Genomic DNA, 12,302 nt, shown 5'->3' on the forward strand with positions numbered 1-12,302 from the left:
AATTTATAGAATGGAAAGTGACCCTCACTATTTTTAGCTTTGAAGGTTTGGAGTCAGATTTGGAACTTTTAAGTCACACAGCGAGAGACAGATGTGCTGTTATTTAAAGTACAGAAGTTCTGATTGAATCTTTTGCGAAATAAAACTCATCACAGCGCTGGGTTTCAGGTAAACATTACACAGCACATAAAAGGAAGTACAGCCGGTCTCCTCAAAGCCACATCAAACCGCTTAGATCCTCTGCTGCCAGCATGACTCATTCACATCTCATCCTGTCCTGTCAGAGATCCAGAGGAACACATTCCTTCAGGAAACCTCCCTCTGACCAGCTCAAACAAACGCTCTGTTATTGGTTCTCTCTCTCTGTAATAAAGCCTGAATATTGACTGCAGATCAGACCTGAGCAGGGATTTAAAGGCTGCAGACTCACAGGTCACATCAGGAGAACATCTCTGAGCTCCTCCAGGTCCTGCCAGACACAGAAGCTGCTGGGAAAACAAAGAGCAGAGGACCAAAACGTTAACCTCAGCACACAGGGTTAGGTTTTTGGATACTTTTCATTACCAGATGGTTTTCAACGGTCTAATCTCTGTTATATTAATAATCTATTGAAAAGTACCAAAGCTTTAATAAAACTACATCTATTTCAGAAAGAGCAGAAAGAATCCATCAGACAAACTCCTGCACACTGTCTGACTTGTACAAAAACATTTGCCTGCAAATTTTATGAATTTAAAACAAGAAATCACTTTTAGGAGCCTCAGACTTCTGTTTTTGTTGCATTGGTATCAAACAGGTTTTGATATCATTTCTTTTAAAAAAAAAATTATATCAAACTTTAAATTTCTGGAGTCATGACAACCTCACTGTAGACAATCATTTCAAAGAGGAACTTTTAGTGATACGGGGAACACAATAAGACAGAAAAGACCCAAAAATAAGAAAAAGGGACATCAAAAGAATTCATATAAACAGAGTAAAGCGCCAGAACACCTAGGCCTGCAAGTCAGGCTATAATTTTAACAATTATTTATTTAGACAAAAATGCTTTTCAAAGTTTTTAAGTCATCAGGTACTTTATTTTGTTCTAACAAAGTCTGTGACATTTACCTGAATTATAACATAATTCAAATATTTAAATGATAAAACACACACACACACACGCACACACTGAGCCCACAGCTTTGGGAGATTTAGGGTTCAGTGTCTTTCCAAAAATGTAAAGTTGAGGAATTAAATCAAAGAGAGAAGTGTTGTGAAGTGATCTCTTGTTTTATGTGAACAGTGAGAACATGATTCACATCCTGATCAGATATTTGTTTCTGGAGATGTTCAGGACTTCACATGAGGACGTCTGATGGGTTTTTTTTCTGATGGAGAGATAACTGAGCTGGAGTCACAGGAAGCATTTGTTTCTTTAACTATTCACACTCCTTCTTAGTGAAGATAATTCCGATTCTACCTTGTGAATTCTGCAGAAGGCTCAGTGTGAAGGAAAGAGCTCGGGGCTCTGCAGCTCTGACTGTGTTGACTTTGAGTCACAGAGGAAGAGGAGGGAAATCTTCACACATAGTCTCTGACCTCTGCTCACCTGAAGCCTCACACATGATGTGTTTGCTGACAGGAGGACCGATGCCTCCCCGATGAAGACGAGTTCAGCTTCCTGTTCTTCATCACAACAGGCTGCTGCTTCCTGACAACGTCCACAGCAAACAGAGGCGTGTGGTCGCCCACAGCCTGCAGCTGGAATCTCACTTTCATTTTCTGATTTATAAATAACAGTAAAATCGGCAGGAGCTAAAGTTTTATCGTACATGACTATAAAAGCTTCATGGGATCTAAAAGAAAACATGCAGTTAAGTGTGTTTCTCTGTTTCCATCAGGCCTGTGTGTGTGTGTGTGTGTGTGTGTGTGTGTGTGTGTGTGTGTGTGTGTGTGTGTGTGTGTGTGTTATATGTAAGGGGTTTGAACTGTATTTGTGTGTGTTACATGCTGGGTGTTTGAATTGTGTGTGTGTTACATGAAGTGTGTTTGAGAGGATTGTGTATGCTTGTGTGTGTGTATTTATGTTTGTGTGTGAGACATGTTGGGTCTGTCTGGAAGGCATCAGTCACAGGTGTGTGCACACTTCCTGCTCAGAGACTTCCAGCCCTGCGGTCATTTATTACCCACAATCCCCTGTTATCTCTGCAGTGTTTGTTCTGCGGTCTGCAGCTCTCATCAGGACCCTGCAGCTCGGACTTTATGATTAATGATCTCCTCCGAGTCTCTGTCTGTCAGCCCTCTGAGGTTCTGTGAAACATGTCTCTGGATTATTTCTTCTTTAGATTTACTGTCAAATATTCACAAAGTTCAGACTTAACATGCACAGTTCCTTAAAAATGCAAAGTCAGACACAGATAATTATTTAGTAAAAAGAACACAGAAGTCTAACAAAAGTTATTAAAAAATACAGAAAAGCTTTATTAATCCACTTTTTCTGCTGCACAGAAACAACAGGTCACAATCTGGCCCACATTAAAAAAGGAGTAAATCTACATGATCAGATCTGAGCGAGAGGTTTGATGCTCCAGATTGAGAACATTCCATCAGTCCTCCTGTTTCTTCTTCTTGTTCTGCGGTGAGGTGTTGTTGGTTTGCCTGAAGTGTTCAGACATGGCAGCCAGTGCTCGGTAGCGGTGAGAGATACTGTTCTTCACTTCTTTGGGCAGTTCAGCGTAGCTGCAGGGACGTACAGTAAACCACAGTCAGTACTTCTATTATAGACACACAGTCTCTGAAGCACTATAAGGCTGTTAAAACATTTGATACTTCAATACTTTTCAATATCACGTGTTTTAAATCGATAAAATCTGTTTTTTTAATGATCGTTGGTATCAATACAGTAGTGAAACTTGAACAAAAACATTGGACATGTCCATAAATAAACATTACCAAAGTTTTTGTGCACTTTAGACAATGTGCAGGAGTTAGTACAGTGATCCTGAAGGTCAACTGAAAAACACATTTCACTGAACACAAAACTATTTCATGAGACATAAAAACATCCTCTCATGAAATGTTTTTGGTTTTACAAAATGTTTTAGCATTTCAGGAAATTATTAAAATGAAAATGTTTAATGTTTAAAGAGTTTGCATTCTGAGAATGCTGAAAAAATACTAAATACATTTTCTCCTCTGGTAGTTGGATTTTAACCTCACCGTTTTAAAATAAAAAGATCCTCCTCTTACTTTTCCCAATTCCTGGTTCAATTACTCCTCAATATGTTGCGTGAGCTGATGTGTTGTATGCTAAACTCAAAAAGAAAAGTTTTGTATTGACATATGGCTCCCCCTGGTGGTTTAAAGAGGACACTAACGTTTTGTCGTATCCGTTTGGCTGGAAACAGGGATCCCATCCAAAGTCTCGAGGGCCCCTGGGATCCACTATTTTCCCCTAAAATTACAAGAAGATCAAGGTGAACAGACAGTAAGAGCAATAAACACACACACACACACACGTAGATATTCTGACCTGTGTTTCCCCTCTGAACAGCTCAACTGGTTCATCTTTCCCAGCAGAGAATGCAAAAGTGCAGAGAGCCCACGCTGATTTATCCTCAAACCCGGCCAGCAGTTTGTGCAAACCTGAAACCGAAAGTTCAAACGGATCAGAGAGAGAAACGTCAAACAATATTTTAAAAATATTCAGCTGGGTTCTGGCACTCTCACCTTCTGGCTGCAGTTTATCCAGGAACCATTTTCTGCAGAAAAGAACGTCCTTTTAGAATTATTTCAGTTCATTAGGGCTCTTAAAGATAGAAATTTATTTTGAAAAAGTTATTCTACTTACATGTACGGACCTGGCAGCCCCCCCAGAGCCTTGAAACACAGACAGGTGTCCTCCACTATGACCGGCCCGTCCACCTGAGGACGATGAAGACGAAAAAACAAATCAGCTTTAGGAGGAGAGCACAGAAGAAGACGGGTAAACTAAAATGTAAAAAACATTTTCGTTCAGTGAAACTAAAATAAAACGAGGCTTTATAAAAATTGAGAACTAACTGTTAATGTATTGTGTGTTTACAAAACTAACTTAAGTCAAATCAAATTATAGACAACATGTATTTAGTTTTGTCTTCGACACAAACAAACTGAGTGAAACAACATATCCTACGATGTGTCTCAGGCACGTCAGTTAATATGTAGGAGAAGCTTGCCGACTGTAGAAGTTCAAACTTTTGACTCTTCATTTCACTTTATTCTTTAGATGCTTCTTTGATGTCATGAGTGAAGCACTTTGAATTGCTAAAATGTGCGATATAAATAAACTTGAATTAACTTTTTAAAAAACTGATGAAACACCCAGAACTATAATGAACTTGCTTGGCACGTAATGATGAAAAAACGGATGGATGGAAACAGGTGTTGTACCTGCCGAGCGGCCTCCTTACACTTCTGTATGGAGATGTCATCGGGCTCTCCTTGGTACTCCGGCACTGTGAGAAACAAAGCAAAGATAAGAGGAACATAATTACTCTGCTTATGAGGGGTTAAACTAACATTTTGATACGTTGTAGATTTCCTCTTGATTATATCAGTTATCTACATTATTGGAAATTTGGATTAGCGTTTTCCTGATGAAAAAGATGATTATTTTTTACAAGTCAAATATGACATCCTCAAACGTTTTGTTTTGTGCACAATCCAATTCATTTCAAAATCTTAGTGCAGGGTTTCCCAAACTTTTCAGCTCGCGACCACTAAACAGAGGGTGCCAGAGACTGGGAAGCCCCACTGTCCCTTTGAGGTGGTTAATGCAAATAACAGCCCGCGCACACACTAATAGGCCAATCCAAACACTGGGAACGCAAAAGAATACATCAGCCTAAAAACCATACATTTATTTCATATCTTAATTTATTGTAGGAAAGGCTAGGAACAGAATACAAGTCATTTCCATGTTTAGACTTTAGCACTGAGTGGACAAACAAAACTTATTATACAGACATACAGGTGTTTTCATCTTTAAAGAGCAGCAGACACCTACAGTACATTCTCTCTGTCAAAATGTACACATTTTCATTTCACTTCATGATATGGTTTCAGTTGCAGTGTTTCCCCTAGGTTTACAGCGTTGGGGGGGGTGGGACAAGCCAACACGATGACACAAACACTTGAAGGAATCTTGGTGTTCATGTGTTACTTTTAATGACAGCTGTCCTTTTCTATCGGAAAGGTATCCTTAAATGACTTCTTTCCCTGATTTCCCACTCTATCCACTATCCTATCCATACAATAAAGGCACAAAAAGCCCCCCAAATTTTTCCCCCCTACCAATATAATGGTAGGGGAAACACTGAGTTGAAACAGAACTACTTTTTGTATATTTTATAATAATGGGTAAAATATACAATTTAACATTATTTTAAAATGTTTCATTTTTTCTCGGCTTCTCTTTGGGAACCACTGTCTAATGATTATAATAATTATTATAGAATACATTAGTACTCAAAGATGCTTGAGGAGGAAATGAAAACAGAAAACAGATTATGTTGAATATGAATTGATTCAAAAGTTGACAACTTGACTATTGCAGCTCAACTTCTGATACATACAGTCAATCTTTCTGGACACCAGTTTGTAGGGAAACGTGTCTCCGAGGATCTGGATGACCTGAAGGAACAAAGAGGGATTTAAAAAAAAAAACAGCTTCTTTCTCTTACCTCTGTTTGACATACATGCACGGAGTTAAATGATTACATCGAAATAAAATAAATCTATTAATACTGAGTTGTGTCACATGAAATCAAGCAGTTGTGGATCATGTTACCGCTCGTGCTCATTGCTTCTAGTCAATATTGATCGATAATTTAAGGAGTCCTGGTCGAAGACAGACCTGGGGGTCTGTACGTCTCGGATGTGAACACCTTGATTCTTTACCTCTTCCAGTTTTTTCGCATTTCCAGTCACGAACACCACAGACCTTCCTGCAGGCACCGCCATCACGCAAACCACCCGGAACACTAATGAGGTCGCACTACACTTCCGCTGCAGTAACAGCCAATCAAACAAGCCGTGCCATCCTTAGCGAATCAGCGGGTAGCATGTGGCTCCGCCTTAAAAAAATATGCTCCAATCAGTTAAGAAACCTACGGTGTAACCAAATATTGTGTCCGGACTGAAACCTGAGTCCGGGTGCCATGTGTCAGAGCAGCGGCTGTAAACAGAGTCTGTCCCCGGGAAACTGAGCTGTTTTAGCCCCAAAAATGAGTCTGTTACCCCGCAGCGCGGAGGAGTTCAGCTCCGCGGAGTTCTGGGAGAAGTTCTTTAAGAAGAGAGGAGAGAAAGCGTTTGAGTGGTACGGAGACTACAACAGTCTGTGCGGGCTCGTGCACAGGTACATCAAAGTCCCGGATCAGGTGAGACAACATGAAGGGGGGCACAGCGGTACAAACACCAGGCTCCCTCCGAGTGGGACTGTTATCACACCAGATTTTAAACTTATTGATACTGTTTGACACCAACACAAAAGGACTCCTGCAAATCCAACATTGTGTCATTTCTTGTTTTTAATTACCTAGAATTGCAGGTGAACTCCTCAAATGCTCAAATAGTATTAATTCAATAGTAAGTATTGATCCTCCTGGTCAAATATGACTCCAATACGAGTAAAAGTTGCTCAGTCATATTGTTACTTGCGTTAAAGGTCTGGAGTACATGCTTTTAAAAATACTTAAGTTTTATTCAAACTTTAAAAAGAAATCTACACATTGTTGACAATGAGTGCACTCAAGAATACATCGGTCGGTGTTCCTTCTGCTACGTTATGTTTATTTAGAAAACATTATTCACATTTTTTAAACTCACAGACTACAGATTTCCAGATCTGCAGCTCCAAAACAAAAGGAATAACAATAAGAACAAAGAAAATACTCGATGAGCAAGGGACATGTCAGCCAGGCTTTACACAGTGAGCTCGAAAAAATCTTCAACCAGACCTCTATGAACAGTCTGTGTTGAGTAACTTCCATCCTTGGACCATAACTGATGAATGTAGTGTTTTGTACTCTCAGGTTTTGGTGGTCGGTTGTGGAAACTCTGAGCTGAGTGAGCAGCTGTACGATGTCGGCTACAAACACCTGACTAACATCGACATCAGCGAGACGGTGGTGACGCACATGAATCAGAGGAACGTAGAGCGCCGGCCCGGCCTCACCTTCCAGCAGGTCGACGCTACAAAGACTCCGTACGAGGATGGCAGCTTCCAGGCGGCTCTGGATAAGGGCACGCTGGACGCCATGGCGTCAGAAGAGGAGGGGAGTCTGGCCAGGAACATGCTCACTGAGGTGAGGAGACAGTGGGCCAGGGTGTGCAGAGGAAGTTTCTCTTTTACTCACTGGACAGACTCGGCATAAATCTCTGTGTTTGCTCCTTCAGGTGTGCCGTGTGCTGAGTGTGGGCGGGCGCTACGTCTGTGTGACTCTGGCTCAGGAGAGCGTGATCCGGCTGGCTGTGGAGCACTTTGTTCAGCAGGGCTGGGCGGTTAGGCTGCACTGCCTGCAGGAGGAACGTGGGAAAGAGGAGGACTCCTTCGCTCTGCCTGTCTTTGTTCTGGTCTGCACCAAGTTTAGACAGCCGATGCCCTCCCCGCTCCTGGAGATGTGTGTGGGGGAGGACGGAGCTCCCGCTCGGCTCTCACAGGTAGCAGAGCTGTTGTCAGCCGTGAGGGAGCATCAGGCGTACGCTGTCCTGAGAAAGAGGCTCAGAACAGGCACGGACGCCTGCTCAAACCTCTCCCTCACACTCTGCCACATTACGACCGGCCTCCCCAGATACACACTCACAGTACAGGACTGCCCCCCTGCAGCCAAGATGCCCAGATCAAACCAGTTTGCTATTTTTATTGGTGAGCTCTCCTGTTGTCTCGTCATGTTTGTTCCTTGATGTGGAAGCTCCACGGATTGATTTTATCCTCTGGTTTCCTTTAGTTCCTCAGGGCAGTGAGACGGCGTGGCTATACAGCTCCATTGAGGGCAGGAGGCAGCTAGCAGCCAGTGCTAACTTCAGGCGCCTGGTTATTGTGGCGATGCACAGGAATCAGGAGTACACAGACATGCAGGCCGTCCAGTCAGAACTGTCCCCCATGGTGATGGACCTGGCACCTCCGGGCATGCCTGCCAACCAGCAGGTAAACTCTCACAAGTGTTCCCTTTCATAAATCTCTTTAAAAGGTGTGTCTGTGTCTAAAGTGAGCTCTCGTTCAGGTGCCGTTCCTGTCTGTCGGAGGAGACCTGGGTTGGCGGGAGGAGGTCAGCAGGGGGCTGAGTGAGCTGAGTGGGGAATACTGCGTGGAGAACGTCAGAGGAGAAGATGGAGAACTGTACAGGAGACTCGTTTTTCTCTCTAACACTGCCCTTGTCCAATCAGAAAGCCGTCTGGTCCCTTCAAATACTGGTATGTTCTTTTTTTTCGTCTTTATCATGAACTATGTGTTTACCAATCATGCATCAACAGCACTGTTTACACATGTTGGGTTTAAGGGACTATGACAAGTAATTTCCTAATATTTATCAGGGCTGTCAGCATGAAGGCATTTACTACAAAATGAAAGCATAACAAAAACTGATTTGAATTTCAAAATAATGGAATTTTAAGCATGGGATAAGTACGCTTCACTATTGAAACTCAGTTTATACATATACTTATTTTTCACTCTGTATTGAACAGGGTTTATTACATTATTTAAAAAATAGTCACACTCTGCTTTTTTCTAGGTTGTCGTAGTTTAGATTAGATGAGATAGGAAAAGATCGAATGATCTTTTATTGTCTCTCTTGAGAGAAATTGGTTGACTTCTGTGTAAAAAATAAATTCATTAAAAAGAAAAACATTTTGTGAAATCTAAAAAAATGATTTAAGGGAACCATAAATCATTTCAGAAAATGGAAAAGGGAGGACTATATTACTTGTTTTTTGATTGGACAGTCCTTAGCAACAGTCAGACGCCATTTCCTGTTTTAACGAACTTAAGCAAAATATAAATAAAATGTAAACAAAATAACAGTAGACCCACAGCGCCCCCTTTGGGGACTAAAATACAACTAAAATACTGTATGAACTTGGCACTCTGCACTTTATTGAACTTGTTACTTGACCTCCCTAACATGTAACCACGCAATGCTTTAAGAATGTATTTTTAATAGTTTTAGTCTCATGTTTATTGTGTGGTTGTTGTCACCTCTGTTATTCCTGTTTTTATGCTCTTGCTGGAAAACACATTCTCCTCAGCGCGATAACGGTTTGATTCATATTATAACAGACTTGTTTCTGTCACTGCAGCATCAGGTAACAAGAAGAAAAACAAAAAAAAGGTGAAGCAGACGGTGGCTCCATCCTGTACCTCCTCACTGTTAGTGGACAGCGGCTTCCTCTGTTGCGCTCACCATGAGGTGATGGTGTGTGGCCTCGCCATGCTGGGGGTGGGAACGCCACAGTACAAAGGTCAGAGCAGGAATGTTTTATACAGCAGATGAAATAGCCTCGAACGTCCCTCTTGGTTAATCCTCACCTGTGCTGCCCTCCTCAGACGGACCTGTGTCGGTGCTGCTGGTGGGGCTGGGTGGAGGAGGCCTGCCTCAGTTCCTGCGGGACTTTGTGCCAAACGTCTGTGTGGAGGTGGTGGAGCTGGACCCTGTCGTGTTGGAGGTGGCGAAGGAATGGTTCGGGTTCAGGCCAGATGATCGGTTGACGGTCACTCTGGGAGACGGCCTTGAACGCATCACTGCCCTGCAAGAAGAAGGTCAGTGAAGTGAACAGGAGGCAGTGAAGCCACACCTGTGAATTAATAACACCACAAGGTAACTGTGTCTTCTTCTTCTTCTTCTGTCTGCAGGTGCTCATTTGTTTGACGTTATCATGTTCGATGTGGACAATAAGGACAGCTCTGTGGGGATGAGCTGTCCACCTGCTGCCTTTGTAGAAACGCCAATTCTGCAGAAAGTCCGCTCACTGCTGACACCCAGAGGTACACTGAGGTTTACTTTCTTATGTCACTTTTTCTGTGTGTGTTGTGCTGATGATTTGTTTAAGCCACCAAATCCTAAAATGTTTTACTAAATGTTGTCACTTCACCGCCTCCCCCATTGGTCACAAACTGAAAAGACAGTAACCTGGAGATACCGCTTAGCTCAGGCAAACCAGTGGGAATAAAGCAGGTCCCAGAGATAGAAGGAAGCTGGTAGTGAAGCAGAAATGTTTACAAGAGGACGTAGTAAGGTGTGCAGTGGCAGTGGCACAGTCGAAGCAGGGTCTGTGGATGAACTGGGAAAGTGAAGAGAAGAGGGATCTTAGTTGGAGGGACCTGTGGAGTATCGAGGATGGTAGTATTAAAGTCCTGATAGGGGTTACTTACGATGTGCTGCCATCACCCCGGCTGTGTTCAGCAACAGCTACTTAAAGAAATATTCTGTCAGGCTGTAAGGATAGTCTGTCGCAAGCTCAATATACCAGGCAGCATAAGCGGGTTTAGAAAAGCTTAGCAGCAGGTATTGAAAGTTGAAGACAGCAGCTCAATTTAGGAGGTTACCATAAAAAGATTGCAGCGATTCAGTTGGTCTGTGAGGGAGATGTATATGGAGGGGGTCGATTTTTAGGCAGAGAGGAGTCACGCCAATTAAAGGATGTTAAGCATTAAGAAGCACTAATCCTGCAACACAAATGTCCACACTCTAAACACTCTGGTCTTCTTTTCATTGTATCGTTGACATTTATTCAATCTCCTCTCTTGTTGGACCAGGTGTGTTCACACTGAACCTGGTGTGTCGGGACTCGGTTTTGAGGAAAACGGTGTTGGAGCGAGTGAGCGCCGTGTTTCCCACCATCCTCTCCAGAAACATCGAGGGAGAAGTCAATGAAGTTCTCCTGTGCTCTCCCGGAGAAAAGGAAATGTCGGACGCCGCTCGCATCCTTCCATCGTTGAAGCAGGCGGGTCAGAGTCTGCAGGTCGCTTTGAGCTCTGACAAGTCCGGGAGCAGCAGGAGGCCTCATATAAACATTTCTGAGCTGCTGAAGGACATGAAAATAGAGTGAAGTTTGGTTGAGAAAGAGGGGAATCATGTCTAAGGACTGAATTATGAGGGTCTTTGACTGGGGCGTCTCCAGGATTTCTGGGCCCCATCAACAGATCTCACATTGGGCCCCTCCACCACAGCCTCAGTCAACCCTGACATTTTACTTTAACCACACCGCCATAACACGAATGACCCGTTAAAGGTTTAAATTAAGGTGGACAACATTTTCTTCATTTAGCACATTTGTATCCCACGCATTTTTAAAACGACATCATCTCTTTTATTTTAATGATGGACACTATCAAAGCTATGCCTATTTCATTAGACAGGTGAATAAGAGGAAAAATGAATTTAACAAAAATTGCAGGCAAAATCCTGCAAACTGTCTGAATTTCACAAAAACATTGGCAACAATTACTGAAACGTGGCCAACGTATTTGTGCACTGTAGACCGTGTGGAGGAGTTTTCTTGAAATGTTTATGAATTAAAAAGAACAAATCCAAACCAGATATTGGCGCCTTTGACTTCTCTTTCTGTTGCCTTGGTATCGATTGATTTTGACTAGAATCGTATAAGTCTGGTATTGTATTAATTGTAAAAATTTATTAAGATAACTATCATTTTGTGTCACACCCTTAAAAACTCCATTGCAGTATAAAGTAAACAATAAAACTGAATTACACTCTGATAGATCATCCTTTTGCCTTTGAATTGGTTTCTAGCATCCAGATGGTTTTTGAAATTTGAAATGTTTTTTTTATTTCAAGAGTTAAGAATGCGTAAGGAATCATGTTCATTTATCCTGCCTAATTTAAATTTACAATATATTGAGCACTGCAATGCTCAGTTAAGAAAAGCTAAAATTGTAAATCAGTTTACAAATCTGTTCCTAGGGTCTAAAATCTGTGCACACAGATTTCCAGTCTGTGGACAAAGTTTCCTTAACTGCACAATTTCTTTTTACTATGTTTTCAACCAGAGGTTTTCTTCAGGTGATAATTGTGGGGAAAAGTGGGGGCCACAACCATGTGGTATACATGTAGATTTCAACATCTGATCGGCACATACGCTGATACTATGATGGCAGGTGTGGTCAAACATACCACCGTGAAACACACCTATAACAATCATCTTTCAAATACGACACCAGAGAACATACAAGGTTACCATATAAAGGAAAACAATATATGTGTATTCTTGTATTCTTGTCTGAGCCATGTAGGGCTCTGTAACAGTGAAGAAATCAGAAA

General features: G+C 42.0%; 2 protein-coding genes across 2 annotated transcripts; one reads left to right on the top strand and one right to left on the bottom strand.

Moving 5' to 3' along the window:
* Positions 1-2,439: 2,439 nt before the first annotated feature.
* On the bottom strand, positions 2,440-6,039 carry itpa (inosine triphosphatase (nucleoside triphosphate pyrophosphatase)). Its single transcript, XM_020631890.3, has 8 exons — positions 5,923-6,039; positions 5,598-5,655; positions 4,414-4,478; positions 3,833-3,906; positions 3,712-3,743; positions 3,515-3,627; positions 3,360-3,436; positions 2,440-2,721 (listed from the first exon to the last, which is right to left on the bottom strand). Exons 1-8 carry the CDS (start codon positions 5,983-5,985, stop codon positions 2,589-2,591), a joined length of 615 nt encoding a protein of 204 aa, XP_020487546.2. The 5' UTR covers positions 5,986-6,039; the 3' UTR covers positions 2,440-2,588.
* Positions 6,040-6,151: 112 nt separating this feature from the next.
* On the top strand, positions 6,152-11,740 carry mettl13 (methyltransferase 13, eEF1A lysine and N-terminal methyltransferase). The gene is made up of 9 exons (XM_020631850.3): positions 6,152-6,401; positions 7,056-7,328; positions 7,420-7,888; positions 7,971-8,170; positions 8,247-8,436; positions 9,322-9,483; positions 9,569-9,781; positions 9,875-10,006; positions 10,778-11,740. The coding sequence occupies exons 1-9, from the start codon at positions 6,249-6,251 to the stop codon at positions 11,068-11,070; spliced, it is 2,085 nt and encodes a 694-aa protein (XP_020487506.2). The 5' UTR covers positions 6,152-6,248; the 3' UTR covers positions 11,071-11,740.
* Positions 11,741-12,302: the final 562 nt, after the last annotated feature.

The sequence above is a fragment of the Labrus bergylta genome, chromosome 6 (assembly GCF_963930695.1).
Source record: "Labrus bergylta chromosome 6, fLabBer1.1, whole genome shotgun sequence".
Taxonomy (NCBI): Eukaryota; Metazoa; Chordata; class Actinopteri; order Labriformes; family Labridae; genus Labrus; species Labrus bergylta.